General features: G+C 42.9%; 1 protein-coding gene across 1 annotated transcript in view; it reads right to left on the bottom strand.

Moving 5' to 3' along the window:
• The window catches only part of Slc9a9 (solute carrier family 9 member A9), a 545,494-nt gene that overhangs the window by 87,007 nt on the left and 439,315 nt on the right, over positions 1 to 19,172 (bottom strand). The window contains exon 14 of the mRNA XM_038322078.2: positions 6,708 to 6,787. Coding sequence (XP_038178006.1) covers positions 6,708 to 6,787 — 80 coding nt within the window. The remainder of the gene's footprint in view (positions 1 to 6,707; positions 6,788 to 19,172) is intronic.

The raw sequence follows: 19,172 nt of genomic DNA, 5'->3' as shown, positions 1-19,172 counted from the left end.
TGACTGACAGGTTGAGAACCGCTTGCATAATGTGTCACCTGGCACATAGTGGACACTCATTAGAGTGTTACCTGCAGATTTCGCTATCTTCCCTGCTTGCTAATGAAAATAAAATGTGCCTCATGCCCAGACTGGTGAAACTTCTAATGAACAACTAAGAAATGATGACATTGCAATACTATGATGACAACTAGGACAATACTAGACACAAGTGCAGCACTGGCAACGCACAAATGCCAAGGACAGGAGCGCTCAGTAGATGGAACACACAAACCAAGAGCCTCGGGTCCTCTGATGGGACATTGAATAGACTACGCTGCTGGCTTCAGATCCAGCAGCAACATTGGATTCCTCAGATGAGCCTTTCTTGCCTTTGGGCTCAGTGGCTTGTTTATGAAGCAGAAGTCTTTGCTCCTCTGGGACACTGTGTAAGGCAGACTCAGCCATTCACAAAGCCTATATCACTACTCCAGTAAATGACTTAGGACTGCTTCCAGCAGTCAGCACAGTGAAGATCTGCACTGTGGGGAATCATCATTTGGAACTGAGGTTTCTGCTCATAATGTTCACACCTAGGATTCAACGTAAGAGTGACCATGTGGGATAGAAAGCATTCCGTCAAATTTTAGGAGAAGTAATCTTTCTTCCATTATCACTCCCTTTTTCTTTTTCTCTGTTAAGATCAAACTATTGTTTCATTTAAGCTCCCTAAATATGTGATTTGAAATACTGTTGGAGAATAACCCAGATGCTCAGCGTTTGTGTCTCTTAGGGTGTAGTCCCAACTACTCATGCCGTAGCGTTCAGGAAGTCTGTCACCCCGCCCAATGGGAACATACAAGGGCCACGGTACTCACAGGTCTTCAGTGATCTTTCGTTTGGTGGGTACTTGGCCCGTGAGCTCTGTGAGCTCTCTACCGTTGTGGCTTTCTGGAATTCTACTGTTGAGTCAATCTGTGAATTCATTGTTATCTCTGAGAATTCTTCGCATCATGTAAAATGCTGGCAAGCACACACTAAGTCCTTATGTTAGTTGATATTGGCACAGGGGAAGTGCTTAAGATGATTTGATGCTGCCCTTTTTATTTTGGAATAGGTCATTTTTTTATCTTGTGTCATTTGCTTTGGTAGGACTAATATATACACATGCTTAAGGAGAGCAATGATAAATGACGGAATGGAGAAAGACTCTACACAGCCGACAAGCCAGCAGGACCATTAGTCATGGAGAAGGCATGCAAGATTCCCGCACCAGCAGTAACACCCGAGTCTAGCCCAGTCATTCTACCAGATGTCTTAAGATATGAATAAGGATGCACCAATTGTAGCTTCTAAGCTGCTCATTATGTGAGATTCTTAGTGAGGTTGGTAGGTGGTTCTAAAATTTTGGGTTTAATGTTAATAGAACCAACATTGGGATAAGCTATATTCAGTCACCCATACAGAGCGCACAGGGCCTCTAAGCCAGGACTAGGCTAGACACAGTAGTTCAGCAGCAGAGTAGAACACGTCTACATGTAATATCTGGGTCATTTGAGTTTATCCTTTAAGAGGTTAGATTTTTTTAAAAAAAAAAAGTCCTCTCTTGTATGTAGTAGATAATCATCTTTCTTTAACCAGAATCTAAGCCATGAAATTTTGGGCTCCTGTGTTATTAATTAAGTCACTAGTAAATTAGGCTTGCAAAATCCTGGTGGTTACACCAGAAAATTAATGGGTGGGGGAGAATGTATTTCTTTCTCCCTGTGTAGGGTAGGGACTAAAGAAGGGAGAACTGACTTAAGGGCAGCTAAGGTAATTGGGACCCATGTCAGGTGTGCGGCTAAGTCCAGAGAGTGAGATACATAGGCTAGGGAGGCTTGGGTGAGTATCTATATGGGGCCGCCTAGATGAAAACCACTGCCATCCAATTGACCTTGCCCTGTTTGCAGGCTCACTTAGTAACCTTCAGATAATTAATATGCATTTCTTGCTACATCAATATCTGAAGTGAAGGTGCCTTGGATAGAAAACCTTGCTTTCTGGCTTGTCTGATTCATTTGTTCATTCATCATTAATTCATTCAACCAACAAATATTTATTGAGTGTCCCCTCTCTGCCAGACATTATTCTGTGTCTTAAGGACAACCACAGAACAAGAACAGACCCAAATCTCCATTTCCAGAGAGAATATATCCTGGTCAGAGGAGGCAATTAAAAGAAAGCACATAATATACTAAAAAGTACATCTGTAGGGCAGTCATAAAGCAGAGAAGAACTGAGTGAATGCCCTACAGGAACTTGCTGATTCCAATATAGCGCCAGGAGGGTCTTGCAGGCAAGAGGAATGAGAGAGGGGGAGGGTAGAGGCATTGCAGTCTGAGGGGAGAGCCAGCAAGAAGCTGTCCCTGACATACACAGGGCACACGGGGCCAGAGTTGACTTTAATTTTCTGGATAGGGAAGGCTATTCCACCCCACGGGAACATGTTGATACAGACGTTTGGTGTCTGGTTTACATTTCTGCCTCCTTGGACCTTAGTTAGACTAAATCTATTGCCTTAGAAGACTGAAGTACTTTTTAAAGTCCCTTGCATATTTAACTTTATGCCCCAGAAAAGTTGAAGATATGATTTGTTTTTATGGTGCTAGGAATCAAATGCAGGACCTCACCCATTCTGAGGGCTCTACTGTTGTGGCATAGCCCAGCCCAAACTTCGAGGCTATGACTCAGAAACTTAGCAGCTCCTCCATGGTGGGTATTCTCTCTGTGACTGACTCTGACCCCCAACCCTGGTCTCACCAGAATATTGTCAACAGACATTTGAGAGGCGAGTGACGCACTACATAGTGAGGAATCAGGCTCGTCCTTGTCTAAAGGGCAGCTCCAAGCACATACTGAGCTAAGGGGTTTGGTTTTATAAGTAGAGTAAGAGAATCCCTCACAGAAAAGTTCATTTGAATATCTCTGTGGCCTTTGGAGGGATCTGGGCTTGAACAGAATTGAATTTTACCAGCTGGAAAATGTGAAGCTACTTAGGTAAGTGATCTGGGAATTTGGCTTTCTGTCACAAGGGTGGTGGTAAGAATCCAAACCAAAAGAGAGGTTCTACGATTCATGAAGTCAGTACCTGGTAGTACCCAATAGCATTTGTTCCCCACCATCCCCTTATGTCTCAATTTCTTCTCTCTGTTGCATGGTTCAGAATTGCTGCCCACATTGAATTGTGATGAAACTGTCATTAATCATCAATTTGGGCACTATAGGCTTCTGACAACAGGAGAGCCCAGGTTGCTGCACTGAGGCCACCCTTGACCCCAATGGTCTCTTTGTGTGTATTCTCTAGCACTCCCAATCTCCTGCAGAGCCTAGAACAGAAGTGCGGGGCTGAGTGGAAAGCCCTCTGTACCATGCTTGGCCACTGCCCATCTTTATTAAATCTTCATTTGTGTAATTCTCCCAACCCCTGTAGTCTCGAGGAAATTTTTCTTAAGAATGTATGTATGAATTACTTGTCATGTAAAAATAAAACAACAAAAAAGTGAGCCCCAGTGGTTTGCTTTATTGCTAATAATGCTAAAATAATAAACCACCCTTGAGTCTGAACATTGGGTATCCACTGCATAGGAATGGGGGTTATCATGACGCAATTTCTAAGAGACTACCTCAGTAGTCAGTTAAAGCCTCCTTTTGATGTTACTCTCAAAAGCATTTGTAGATATGGTTAAATGTACAACCAGCCGATTCGAAGTAAATAAATTACCCAGTGGGCTTCCTGCAATTAGTTGCATAGCTTTGAAAGCAGAACGGAGGAGGCTCTGCAGGATTCTTCCTCAAGACTGCAGCATTAGTAGCTACCCTGGCTTCCAGGCTGAGAGCGTGCCCTTCAAACTGTATGCTTGTTAGCTTCTACGACTACTCAAACCAGTTCTTTGGAATGGGTCTCTACATGCACATATGCATGAATCAATCATTTCCAGCAGCTTCTCTGGAGAACTCTGTCTAATTCAGGTGTGTCTGAAGGCTCATTTATTTATTTATTTATTTATTTGGCAAAAATTCCCCTTTTACCATACTAGGGCTCAAACCCAAGGCCTTTCATCATCGGCAAGAGTCCTATCACGAAGGCAGAGGCAGGCGGATCTCTGTGAGTTCGAGACCAGCCTGGTCTACAAGAGCTAGCTCCAGGACAGGCTCCAAAGCCACAGAGAAACCTTGTCTCGAAAAACCAAAAAAAAAAAAAAAAAAAAAAAAAAAAGAGTCCTATCACGGAACTACCTTCTCCATTCTGTCAAGAATTCTTCCTAGAAGGCTGAGGCAAGATGTTGGCAAGTTCAAGGCCTGCCTGGGCTCTTGACTGAGTTCAAGACCAGTACTTAGCAAGATGCTACCTCAAAATAGAAAATTAAAAGGGTGAGTGTGTGTGTGTGTGTGTGTGTGTGTGTATAGCTCATGTCTAGCATTTGCAAGGCCCTTGGTTTAAACTCTCAGCACTACAAAAACAAGCAGCAATTCTTTATGCTGCTTTAAGCGTGGGATGGGATTTTATGGAGATGAAGTCTCAGTAGTTCCACACTGTACAACCCATTTCTACCAGCATCCTAGTATCTCCTCTGGTCAAGGTTAGGTAACCTGACTCCAGTGGGGGACTGTCCCTACTTTGGCAATGACTGGCACGGCCTAACCTATTAGGGTGACAGGGTTATAAGTGGGCAACAGAGTGAATGTAAAACGCCACATTTATAATTTGTCTGAAAATACAGCTATATGACGAGGTCCCAGAATTAAAACTGGTTGGCCTGCTCCTCTCCAGGTAAACTTCAGACCTTAACTAGGACACAAAACCCCTGTTGTCTCTGAGAAAGGCGCAATGACGGCTGCACTGCAGTTTCTGGAAGGAATGCACAGGAGGACACATGGCCGTGCGGAGAGATATTACACAGAGGATAAATCTGCTTTCATTTCTATTAGGCTGTCCTTAATCGTATGGAAATAAACCTTTGGTGGAAAGTGAGATTAAAACCTGTGACATCATCTAAATTTAGAGCCTGCTGCTCCAAGCTAAAAATTTGAGTGGGCTCCAAATTTCATTTTCTTGTCTCCTAGCTAATTTTTCTACTTCATCCTTTTTCTTTGTTGGAAAGCTTCCCTCAAAGCACGTTCAGAATTTGGAGGGAGAATATAAAAACCTCTTACCAGGTTTCTGATGTCCTATTTCCTTGCTGTGTATTTCATCAGGTGTTTTCTTCAGTCAATTCTTACACCTTCCTATAAATTTGGTTTTATCAGAGACTGAAATCAATGGCACCTGTTTCTAGAAGAAAAATCCAGAAGGAGTATTAACCTGCAATAACTCGCCAAGAACAAACTCCCTAGAGACCAGGAAGGCTCCAGGTAGCTAGTGAGACCAGAGCAAGAGGCCACTAATGACCAAGCTGCATTGCTTTTTGCAGGGTGGTAGCCTGCACTGCCTACACAAATGCAGAGTTGCCAGTGAGGAATCTGGCCACAGACAGCCCAGATGAGTTTAAGCAGAGCTCAGCTCCAAGCCCCGCCCTCCACAGCACCACGTGATATGGAGCGCTACAGGTATGGATGTTCTCTAATTTACACACGAACATGCTCTTACTTACCTCTCTGTGCATCTTCAGTTGGCTTCTCTTCACTTCCGTCTTAACCTTCCTTTCTAATTTCTAGTCCTTCTCTGATTTGTGCTCCTTTCATCCCAGATGTGAATTTACCATATTTCTTGCCTCCTCGCCCCTCGCGCCCCTCGTGTTACAGCTTCTCCTCCTTCACCTGTTTGCGGAGTTCTATCAAGCTTGCAAAGAGATCCTTTCTCTCCTCTTAACTTCCCCTCTCCTGACGACATGTTGTGGTTTTAATCATTGCTTTGGGTTTTAATCCAGAGACTGGCGTTTTCTCACTGAATGGAGAGGGATTTTGTCACTACAGAAAACCAGCGAGGACCCAAAACATTCAGCTCACAGCGCAATTGTCTGTTTCCTCCCGTGTGGAGCTCTTGACTGGATTAGCCATGGACGGCTTGCTTCTACAGGGCCAAGCACTTCAGCCTGGCGTTTCAGCCCCCGAACTCACATGACACGGCATGTCTGAACTGCTGCATTCACACTGATGGCTAGAATTTTTTTTTTTTAATTCTTTTCAGAATTAAAAGCTTACCTAAGTGTTCCTGAGGGGAAACAAAGAGCAACACTGTTTTATACTATGAGGAACCAGACTTCCGGTCCTCAGCTTATTCATTTCTCCTTCTACCCCATCATTTTACACAGGACACGGTATATACAGTGGTTCCTGGGAAGCGGGTGTAGCTCAGGCCTGTCCACGCCCATCAGACCAACCAAAGCCTGCAAAGGTCATTGAGACTGTTTGGTGAAGCAGGTCTCTGGCCAGCCCAACTGGAAGTAAGACCTTGTAAGACCTTTATATAGAACAACAAAATAGATAAATTCTTCAGGACCACGCGATTTTGTTATCCGACATTAGAAAATACCCGATCGCCGCAGAAACATCACGCACATTTTACACAGGGATTTCCCTTTGCTTTTCAACGCTTCACAATGGTCTATGTGGTTTTAGGTTTTGAAGTCATTCCTTGGCGTAGGCTTGCCCGTGGATTCACTTTACCTTTGTGTGCTCCTCAGGAAGTAGCAGTCCTATTCCTCCGTGATGAGGAGGACCTGCCAGGTTGTCATTAGAAAGGATACTTGTGATCAAATCCATACCACATCCTGAAGAGCTGCGCACTCTCCGTCTTTGTCAGGTTCTTACCCAACGAATTCGCTTCCTGGAGAGAGACCACAGACAACAGTACATCTTAAATCCATGTCACACCACGTCCAATTTAACTACACGACTAATGACACATTGAAAAAAGAAGCCTAGGCATGTGCATCTTAATGGTGAAGGAGTTTTCATCTTCCTATGTGGATGAGACTTTTTTGGTATGATTCAGCATTCTCTTTCCTAATCACTTTTTATTAACTAGCTAAGGAGATATCACTTTTGGACACCAGTGGAAACTGGCTTTCTCACATTGCTGTTGTAGGAATCTTGCAGTCCACTTAAATCAAATCTGGGTGGTATTTATTTACGGATAATCAAGAAATTACTAGAGAAATAACCTAATGTTGGTTACGCCGGTTTCCATTCAATGTCTTTTTGATCGATCTCTGGTAAAGGCTGTGACTGGGTTTTGCCTTTCTGCTAAGATTAGGAACAGTTCAAAGAGATGCTCCTGTTGGGAAGCCAATAAGAACTGTAGAAACAAAAGAGAAAAAATGCATTCAATGGCATTGCCTGAGAGCAAAGCATCAGAGGTAGAGAAACGGGAAAGATGCAACTGGAAAGGCTTGTGCTACAGATGCTTGCACTGTGGTATGATGAATCTTTGGGAGCATTTTGATGTCTGAGTGTTCCATTTTGCATATTAAGGAAAGCGAATTTCAATCAATTTCGATTGTGACGGCTGCTTACACTAGGCTTAGTACCGATTTTCTGCTTTGTCTGGGCCCAGAATTTCCACTTCAAACTATACTATGACTTGGCTGATCAGCAAGAAAGTGAGCTTTGTTCTGATGTACAATGATGCATGGAAGACCATGGAAACCCACGCACTATGCTGAAGTCGGCCCTCCTCAAGCCCAGTCTGATTTGATTTCATTGTTCGTTAACTTGTTTCTTGCTCTTCCCAGCCACCTCCATTGTTGATAATGATGAATAGCTATGCTTTGCTCTGTGAAATGTCTCCCAGCAAATGCTACAGCTCCAAGAAATGGGAATACAAGAAAGGCAAGTGTGTCCCACTGTTATTTACCATTTACCCTTTGTCGAAAATGGGGCAGCAGAAAGTGGTTTCATACTGAAACTAAACCCAAACTCACCAATCCTTCTGTCTTAAGATCTCTAACATCTCAAAAATCGAAAGCTTCCTACAGGATACTCCCTGGAATACTACTGTTCCTGGGATAGTGATGGAGAGTCCATGGCAAACAATGAGAACAGATAGACTAGAAAGTCCCTTAAAGATTCCCTTAACCCCCTAATAGTCCAACGTTATGCTGTGCTTTTTTAGTTTTTGATTTTGAGATAGCACCTCACCATGTTGTAGTGCTGCCTGTTCTGGAACTTGCTATATCAATCAGACTTACCCAAACTCATGGAGATCCACCTGCCTCTGCCTCCTGAGTGCTGGGGTTAAAGACCTTCTAACCTTTTATAGTGACCTTGAAAAAAAATCTTCAAGAGGGTAACTTTTTTCACACCCACCGGACTATAGACCTCATTTTCCGTTCCCAATCCTTCCATGAGAGCCTGTTGTCTCTCCTGGGCATCATGAGGTCTATGAACGGTGAAGTGCCATTGTTGGTATCAAGAGATAGAATTTCTTCCTCTCTCTCTCTAAAGGAAATGTAGTCATCTGGCTCAGTTTCCCCATGCTTCTTGTCTTTGTGTAGCTATGTGTACCCAACAACAGCATCAGAGCAATGGTGTCAACGAAGCAGCCTGGGCAAGCTCTTTATGAGCCTCCATTGCTCACAGCGTGGCAGGGCTCAGCTGCCAGAGCAAAACTTCTCACAATGGACTGGACTGGTTTAAAAAAAAAAAATCCTGCACAGACTGCGGGGGCTTTCCTTCTCAGTTTCTCCTTCTCTTTTCCCTTGAGAACAAGGACTTTCTGAGTTTTACTTATCCACAGGCATGGGTGATTGCAATAGTTGGCAGCATCTACTAATCACAGAACAGCCACTGAGTGGACTTGACAAAAGCGAGTGTGGGGACCCCTCCCCCCTTTGTAGAAAGAAAGGGTGGGTGCCGAGGTGGTGAGCTTGGATAGCATGTGGAGGCTCAGCTGCCAGCCTCCGACAGCCCAGCTGAGCGGCTTTGAAATAATGACAGCTCCTCGCTATCGAACGCTCGTTAACTTCCAGGCAGCGCGCTAGTCACATTATTCAGTCATTAATTTTTTCCAATCATTATTTTTCAATTTTCACCACAATCCATCTAGGTTGGTTGAGTTCTAGCTATTTTGTGCTCAAGGACCTAGAGACACCCAGAGAAGGGAAGATGTGAGTACAAAGCCACACAGTTAGCAAGAAGTGCAGCAGTTTGAGCCTAGGACTGAACTGCTAGGCTCCAAAGACGGTGTTTCCTCCACGGGTCTCCTGTTTAACTGCAGAGAGCAGTCATTCTCTAATGGGCAGCATAATTTCCTTCATAGTTTTCTTTCCCTCAACCTCCCCTTTTCTTTCTTCCTCAGATTCTTTCATGGGTTTACCTCAAACTTGACATCCTCCTGCCTCAGTCTAATGAATGCTAAGATTATAGCACACTCAGTGTGAGTTATAGTTTCTTAATTGTAAAATTAATTGAGGAAATCAGACTGTTTGGTCTCCAAGAAACTAAAACCATTTGGAATGGCTATATTTGTACTACTGACCCCCCCCCCCCCAAAAAAAAAAATCAGTGGCTGCTTCCTGAACACATGCCAATCAATGTCAGACGACATCCTAAATGATTTTTACACACTGCAGATTCTGATAACAAGTCACGAGAGTGTGCTTTCTCATTACCTGTGTTTTAAAGACTAGGAACCCAAGGTGAGTGGGGAACATGGAACATGGAGATCTCTAGGCATACTTTAAGTTCCTTAGAAGCAGGAATTCTTCATCTAGCTAGAGTTCTGGGGTATAAACAGGAAGCCAATGGGGGCAAAAGGGGTCTCTGAGCAGGAAGACAAGGTCAGACTCCGGGATGCTCATGAAGAGAGGGAACAGCTACATACAACTTAGACTCCTGGGCACACTTCTCCAGGGTTTTCTAGGCTCCTAGAGCTTCGTCTCCCTTATCTCTCCTCTTTCTCCCTGCTTTTCATTTTGCTTCCAAAGGATACAAAAGTGGAACTCAGAAGCTCTCCTGAGAGGATTTAATTCTGGAAAAACATCTACAATTTTTTTTTGGTCAACTGAAGAGTGCCATAGGTAAAAAAAACAAAACAAAACAAAAAAAAAAAACAAAAAAAAAAACCAACCTTTAACCTTTATTTTAGCTGAGTAACCGGAGATGGAGATGCTAGTCATTTCACTTTGTAAAAAAGTAAATGGAGTTCCAACTGTACCAAAGCAGGGGTGGAGTGTGTTTTCCCAGGTGATGATCAAGAATTGACTGTTTATGCTGCTCCTAGTTAAAAATTTCAATATGTTCCTTAAACATCTGTTGGCCCAGATCTGGATCCATTCATTTATTTCTCTAAAGTTATTGATGACTTAATAACTTGGTTATGAAAGGCCATTAATAAATGAGCAGAAATAAATGAGTCAGTCCAGTGTGTGTTACACTTGAGCAGTGGGGGCTAAAGATAAAGGTGCCAAGGGAAGGCCAGCCTTAGCAGTCATGGTGGAGAGGGGAAGGCATCTGATAAGGCAGCACAGACAGTAGGCCCTTAGAATGGTCCTGCTGTGCAGACAGTAGGGGCATCAGTCTATCTGCATTGTTCTGCAACAGAGATCCACACATGCTTCAAGGGCAGCGGATGGAAGCAGTCATCAGAAGGAAGGTGGTCTACAGGTCCATGGTGGTTTTCTTTATCACTAACAACAGGTATTCTCTCTTAAGTTTCTTTATTCCCGAGAAGGGATATGTATTTTAGAACAAGCATGGGATACAACATGTCCTCACCTTTTCTACCCCCAGATGGATTCTTAAATGTTCCCAAGACCAAGGTTTGGTCTTTCTTCCACTGAATAACAATGATACACTCACGGAACCAGAGCCTCAGGTTTCCCCAGCTCTTCATGGGAACTGGAAATTCAAGAGGGTTGAATTCTACCTTTTATTTGCCTTGCTACGTCTAAGAAGCAGGATGATGGATGTATATGGAATTTCTGGCTCCTTTATTATCTTCTGTTTCTGGGAACATTTAAAAATGGCCAGGCAATCTGATCTTTTCCCCACTCCCACTCCCACCTCTTCGAACAAGGGACCAGAGTAGAGATTGGGAAATGACCTGACCGGGCACAGCAGGAAGTGGATCGATTTCTTTCTACTGAGCCTTCATGTGTGGCTCCATGCTGAGAGAAAAAAATTATGATGGTCTTCTTTACTTTGGGTTTATTTGGACTGGTGAAGGAAAAGCCAAAGGCTCTAACCAGAAACCTATAAAAAGCCAGACACAGAAGCAAGGAAGGATTGCATGCTGAATGGACAGTACTGAGCAAATGTGGAGGCTTTCCCCAAATACTGCGCAAATGAGGCTTTCCCTGACGGACCGGAGCTCTGCAGCAGGCATCCACGTGGGCTGTTGTTTGTCTCAGATGGGTATGGGAAGGAGTGTTTTCTTTTCTCTTCCTGAGTGTTTCATATGTAATACTAATGACAGAAGTTAAGTGAAATGATTAGTAAACGGACTCTGAAATTATTTCAACAATGATGTCAGGCCCTTTCTGGGTTCCCAAGCTGCTATTTGGTGGTCCATAAAGATAGAATTGTTGATGTGGTATTTTGCCTTATCACCTCTGACCAGAATGGAGAGTCTTATGTGGTAATCTCAAATATATGCCTTGATTTACTAATTACTAAGAAGAGAACCATATTTTGTGCTCTAAAGTAAAGATTCCAGCATTCTGAGGGAGGCTGATATCATAACTGAAGGGCGAATGGAAAATTTGTGAAGTTACTTTTTGAAAGGTCAGCCATCAATTTTTACATATTCCTCACATAGAAACACTTTATGCAAATGTTCTCACCTTCCGCCTTTCCAAACAAATTCTTATATGTTCCAAAGAAGAGGATCGGCAAATGCATGAGTAAGAAAAAAACGTGGGGGCAGATCATGATCAAGAGATGAGCAAAACTCTAATAAGCTGCCTCCCAGGTACCTCAGTAGTCCCACGGGTAGACTATACTACCTGGGTTAGTTGCCAAGGAGCGAACTTGGTTCATATGACTTGGGCTGGTAACACATGCATCTTCATACAGGGAAGATAAATTGTTTGGCTCAGGGAAATGAAATATTGGTTTTTAAATAGTTGCCTACAAATTCTTTGATTCTACTTTCTTTAAGAGAATGGAGTCTAATTCCCCTCAACACTGTGCAGCATGTACTTAAAAACGCATATCTAGTGACTAAAATGTACTATACAAGTGATATGATGCTATGCCATGCTCAAGATTTGCTCATAAAAAGACACCAGAACTTTCTCTTTGCTTTCTTTCTTAGACTGCCTGCTCTGAGAAGCTGGCTTCTGAGTGGTGACTCTGTAGTAGGCCTGTGAAGCGCTCCGTGTGTCACCAGAGTCTTCTACAGCTAGGAAGAACTCAGCGGCTTCTGTCAACATAGACGTGGATTCTCTGGATCTAGAAAAGTCTTCCAAAGACAACCACTCCAGCTGACACCTTGTCTGGAACCTCATAGGAGACCCTGAGTGGAAACACTCAGTCAAGTTGTTTTCAAATTCTTGACCCATAAAAGCTTTGAACTAATAAGTATGTGTTGTTCTAAGTCATTATGTAGCAGTAGATAGTGAATACTAACTAGCTCACACTCTATTGTGGATTACAGATACAAAAGGTACTCATAGGAATTGAAAAATGTAATAAATGATGATGCCTGCATTTGCATAGTTCTCTGGGAAGCATTTTTACCAAATAACTTATTCGTAAGGTAGAAAATTTATCTCCCTTCTTAATAGCCCATCAAAAACTAATCATGTGTCCAAAGTGACCATATTACAAACTGAGAACTGAGGACAAAGATAAAACAAAAACAAAAGACAAATACATGGATGAACTTAAAGATGGGAGGGTGTTCACACCATATCATTATTCTTGTTCCACAGTACTCTTACCTGAAACCTGACTTACAGCATGGTTTAGTTGGCATGATAACCCTTTTATATACCTGTATCCACATTCACTCATACACCACAATGGACAATGCATCTTACACAACAAGATCCTGACTTAGGCTGCCCTCAAATATGCTAATAATTCCCAAAACACAACCACCACCATAAAGCTAAGAGTTGCACATCTTGACTCAGGCTTCCATTATACAGTATCCCGCATCCATCTGAAAGCAAAGTGAAAGAAAGCAATGTTCCTTTTCCTATGCAACAACTTCAAAATCACTTTCAGAATATGCAGTGGTGTGCCATGTGGGGTGCCTGGTATCCCAGACATAATAGGACTCAATGATCAGGTAACAGGCAGCAGAGAACAACAAGATAAGCTGTAGCAACAAAAATGAAACCCCCGAACTGGCAATCCATAGAAACAGATAGAAATAATGCGGGCATTAGAATTAACAGGGAAAGGCTTTAAAACAGCTATATACAACATGCTGGAGAATTTAGAGTCACTGAGATAATAAGAACAAAATGAAAACCTCTGAAGAAAAATGTGAGCTACAAAAAGAAAGAGGGAAAGAAAAAAGAAAAAAGAAAAAGATAAAAGGGAGATTCCAGAACAAAGGTACATAATATCTAGAAAGAAAAATCGGCTATATTGGCTTAAGGACTGACTGGATGCTGCCAATGGTAGTAAGCTTGAAAGAGGGAAATTAAAGCATCGAACATGTACACTGTGGTGAAATAAAATTTGAACAACAGGGAGGTGCCTAAGTGACGTAAGAAAAACATATAAAGTGGCTTAACAATTCTATGATTGCAATGCATGAAGGGAACAGGGAATACAAAAACCAGAATGTTTAAAAAGACAACAGTTGAATTTCATAAATTCAATGAAGAGCATCTTCATGAAAATCCAAGAAACTCAGTGACTCTGAAATAGGATAAATTTAAAGAACAACAAACTATAGTCAAGCTTCTAAAACCGAAGATAAAAAATGAAATCAAAACAGATGAAATTATGTTGGCAAAAAGAAAACAAACTCTTCTAATGTTTCATGAAAAAATAAAGGCTTGAAGGCAAGAGAATACAAGTTTCAAAGTATTAAAAGAAACTGAATCCTATATTCAAAGAACTTTCTGAAGTATATGAGGCAGTATTAGCCAAACTATGAAGGAGAAACAGACAAACCTCTACGTGGGGCAAGTTGCATCAGCAACTGGTAAAATGAGTAGATTAAAACAGAATCAGTCTGACGTAGTTGACATTCTGTGTGCATGTGTGTGGTACATATGTGTGAGTATGAGAACATGTGCATGTGGTGTGCATACATGTGTTTATGAAGGGCAGAAGCTGATGACTTTTTACTGTCTGCCTTATTTTCTGAGACCGGGTCGTTCACTGAACCTGGAATTCATTGATTCTTCTAGGCTGGCTGGCTGATGACAGCCTGTTACTGCTTCCCCGCACTGGGGTTATAGACATATATCCCTGTGCCTGGATTTGCATGTGGGTTCTGGGGACCTGAAACCAGACACATGTTTTCTCAGCAAGAACCTTGACATCTGAGACATCACCCTACCCAGCCTTTTATTTTGAGAGAGACTCTCATGCTATGTAGCCAAGGATGACTTTGAATTTCTAATCCTTCTGCCACCACCCGTTAGGTGTTAGAATACACACATGTACCACCAATTCCAAACATGTGCAGCAACGTAGGTTGAATCCATGCCTTTAGGCATGCACTTCAACAACTGACTTACATTCTCTCCCCCAATGATTGACACTTTCGTAATACTATATCAACTATATTCTGCAGTTGTTGGGTGTGCCATTAAACAGATGCTAGAAGACATATCTTTTCCATACAGAATGTTTATCAAGATGGACCAATCATAATCATAAAATAAAGCCAACCATGCTCAAAAGACTCAAAATTTATCTATTATAAAACTGAAACTCTTTACTGTGGCCCAAATGGCTGATGAGTTGTGTTAGAGATACCAGTTTCTCAACTCTCTGTGCCTCTATCTTTCCAATGAAACCTGGCACTACTTTTCACCAAAGAAGAGTTGCCTATTTATGTACCTACTTTCTAGGATGTTCTTGAAACTCTCCGGTGAATACAATGTAGCAAGTAGTAGCAGAAGATTAGAACTGAGGCTAACCCTAAGAAACAATGCATGCTTTAGCCTACATTCTTGACAGCAGAATGGTGTGCCCAAGGTAGCACACAGCAGTGGGATTCCTGCTGCACGCCTTTTAGAGTCTGAGTGTGTTACCCAGCACCAGTGTGGTGACAGATAACCACACGAGCTAGCTCCTGCCTCTTTCTCTTCCACACACATAGTCTCGAATGTTCTCTGTGGTTATTACAGCTGTAGCAGCATCATTACTACTGATCGTCCAGGCTGTGAAGGTTCCCTCCCCTGGGATTTTGTTCTGTCTGGAATGTTCTTCCATTAGACCTCCACAGGAACAAGAGTTTTAGACAGGCAGCCCTTGCTAATGGAAGAACTAAGGAACAGAGACTAATTGGGGGAGGGTGTAGAGTCTACGCCACTGTAAATGAAGGTTGACACCCTGTGAAGAGGACTTCTGAGATAACGGACAGGCTTTCAGCTTAGTGGGTATGGGGGAGGGATGGACCCCACGTTGAGATAGTCAAGTAAAGGATGAAGACTAAAGCAAAGTCCTCTGTGCCTTTGAAATGAGGATCTGCTTATATTCTTGATAGAATGGAGACTTTAGACTGGCTGGGAGAGGGGTCACTTCACTGTCAATGGGAAGGGAGGCTGTACACACACTAGACAAGTGCCCATGGAGGACTGCCAGGGTACAACGGCTTTGGCTTTCAGTACTGGCTCAACACGTCACTGGTTGGTTGTCTTAGGGAAGGCTCCTTTTTTCAAACTTTCACCATATCTCTTTAAGATAGGATTATAATAATAGATATCCTGACTAAACTAAAAATTAAAGATGATTTAAATCTTATAAATAAAATGTATATAAAAAACCGCTCCTTAAGTTGTACCTACCACCTCCCTCTGCTTCCTCATTATTATCCCTGTTTTCTAGAGCATAAAATTAAAGACTCTGCTGGTAAGAGAAATATGTGGATGTAGGCTCTCTACGTAAAAATGTTAGTGGGGAGTACGCTTTTGGGTGCGCATGACATAGTTAAGTATAATAAACAATAATTCCAGTGTTAGCCAAAGAAAAACCCAAGGAATTTGCTTAGGGATATTCATCTTATTTTTTTAAATCAAGACAGTTTTAGTTACAATGTAACATAAAAAAGTTTCATCTGGGCCATTATCAATTTTTGAGCCTAGTGTTCATTCTTGTTGGGTATCATGCGCACTTTACCTCCCATGAGACCAATGCCAACTGCTCAAGGAGTGATGTGAATGCAGGAGAATGTCCACTGCCAAGTGTGGTGGCCATAGGGGAATGTCCACTGACAACTGTGGTGGCCGTAGGGGAATTGTCCACTGCTAAGTGTGGCGGCTGTAGCGGAATTGTCCACTGCCAAGTGTGGCGGCTGTAGGTGGAATTCATTCTTTGGTTCTTATAGTCTTACTAGGAATATTTGAAAATATAAACAATGGAAAAGTGCATCTAATGTAAGGAACCAAATGACCCTACCTTTGCTAATTAGTCTCTCCCTGTGATGAACTTACCTATGCTTCTGTGCTCTGCACCTCTAGAGGACCTTGAAGAAGTGTCATTTGTGCAGAGGAATAAATTCCTCTGTTGTGCCCCAGTGATTGCAATTTTCAAAGGCATTCAAGGTTATGGCTTTCTGAGACTTGGCAGACGAGTGTTTGTTCACTGAGCTTACGCCCTTCATATTTGACAGACATTTCTTTGTGTCTCTGCTTAGCGTGAGTCTTTCTGGGGAAGAAATTTTATCCTTTAAATCTCTGCTGCTCAGTTATTGTGGGTGTCCTTCTGCTCTTCTCGGGACCTTTCGCAGCTGGGCTTCCACTGTCTGGAGCCACAGCAGACAGAACCAAGGTTATACCCGCACAGAATGGACCACTAAAACCAGACTTTCCAGAGAGGAACTACCGGAAGTAAAAAAAAAAAAAAAAAGTGCAAGCTAATATTAAGAGCAACCCTGGAGACATTAGCACTGTGTTAAAAATAGAATTATGCTAGTAATGTTGAAAATGAGCTTTATCATAACTGTTGGCAGAATGGGGCTAGGAGAAATGAAAAACTTCTAAGCTTGAGAAACTGTTGAGTGTGTCCATCCCACGCAGAGTAAGAGCAAACTTGCCATGGCATTCAGGGACTGGTCCCTTTCATCACTTCTCCCTCATCTCATCCACTTTTGCCTCGTTGACTCACTTCCAGACACACTGGCCTGCTCGCTGCTCTGCCTGGGCTCACACCAGCCCACTGACTCAGAGCCTGCATCTTTGCTATGCTTCGGACTGGACCACTGCCTTCATCTCCACTTGTCTGACTTCAGCTTTCTAGTAACTGGTACTTTCGTGGGCCTGTCCTATATAGCCAGTGAGCTCTCCTCCCTTTTCTACCTCCTCACCTACTTTATTATCTTTCTCTGACCTTCCAACCTTTACCTCCTATCTTTTTCTGCTAGATGTCCCTCCCCAGAGCAGAAGTTCTGTGTGGGAGAGACATGAAAACAGCGCGCGGGGGGGGGGGGGAGCTCTCCTCACAGGAGCATAGCATTCAACAGGCGTGGGGTCAATGATTACTGCATGAACGCATGCATATCTGGGAAGATGGAATGTTCCGGAACCAAATTACCTACATTCAAAGCCCACCTTTGCCTTCTCGGTGCCTTTGGTCACCTTATCTGCCTTCTCTGTGTACAGTTTCCTTGTTTGTAGATGGGAGGAACACCTGTTCAGGGTTATCTTCGAAACTGGGATAACGATAGAATGTGCTCAGAACAGTATTAAAATTCATGGCCAGCATTCAGTAGGAAGATTATGACAGAATGATGAAAAGGGAAAAAGAAGCCACACCAACTCCTCTTAAGTGCTAGAAGTTTCCATCAAAGGCAAGAGCGGTACTCCAAAGATTTTTACCTACATCATGAAGAGGAAGCCTAGCCAAAAACCTTGTTTTGTAAGGCGTGTCCCCCTTTGGCTAAAGGCGTGTCCCCCTTAGGCGTGTCCCCCTTAGGCTAATATTGACTTATAAAATCTTGTGGGCCTGCAGGCCCGCCTGCTCTTTGTTTTCCTGCGCTCCTCGCTGGAGCCTTGGATCTGTAAGTTCCCTTTCCTTTCCTTTATTAAAACTGAATTATATATATTAAAGCTAGTCTGGTGAATCATAACTGCCGATCAACCACGCACCTTCAACATCACAAGGGCATGTTTCCAAGAACAGGGGCACAATGACACGGAAAACTTTCCAGGGGTCAGGGAAGGGATGCCCTATTTGTTTTTGATGCTTCTGAGACATAAACAGCATCTTCCTTTCTGGAAACAGCACAGTTGCAAACAGTGTGCATTGAAAGCTTCATGGCTGCACTTGGAGTATGCTTTCCAAAGCCTGGTATACTAAGACTGCACCACCTAGCCTGGCAAAAAAGGGAACTGTGCTCCAAGTTCCCATCCCAAAGGTACTCCCTACAGCTCAGAAGGTGGAAATTCCTTTACCAGCAGCCACATTTACTTATAGGTGCCCAGTATTGATTTTGAGACGGTACAGTCAGTAATGGCCGTAAGGACTTTAAACGGTTTTAGCTTTTGGTTAAGAACTGCTGTTATGATTGGTCAGGGCAGAAATTATCCTCCTTCTTCATCTTGTTAATGTAAACATAGTTTAATAAATGCAAAGCGAGTAGGAAACATAGTCTTGCTAAGAATCAGACTTATGCTTGGGATCAATGGATCCTGATGAAAGGTAAGGTTCTGCCATGCAAAAGGGGAACAGAGAGCATCTTGATGGAGGTTTGGGAAGTAGCGAACACTCGTTGCCCAGGTGAGCGCAGCTGCATGGATCCCGTGGCCAACTACTTCTGGTTGGAGTCCACTGTTTCTGGTACTTGACATTAAGAGAACAATGACTCCAGCCTCTTTCTGGAATGGGTTTTGCTATTTGCTAGCTTCGTTAGCTAAAGAATGTGGTGGTGGAGGCACGCGCCTTTAATCCCAGCACTCAGGAGGTAGGGCAGGTGAATCTTTTTAAGTTCAAGGCCAGCTTGTTCTACAAAGTGAGTTCCAGAACAGACAGGGCTACACAACACAGTAAAATCCTATCACAACAAACAAACAAACAAACAAACAGAATGTGGCAAGAAAGAATGCCCACAAGAAGCTCCTGTGACTCTCCAGAAAGCA

Source organism: Arvicola amphibius, chromosome 3 (genome assembly GCF_903992535.2).
Source record: "Arvicola amphibius chromosome 3, mArvAmp1.2, whole genome shotgun sequence".
Classification (NCBI taxonomy): domain Eukaryota; kingdom Metazoa; phylum Chordata; class Mammalia; order Rodentia; family Cricetidae; genus Arvicola; species Arvicola amphibius.
The sequence above is the reverse complement of the archived record's forward strand: the minus strand, read 5'-3'. Positions and strand labels throughout refer to the sequence as shown.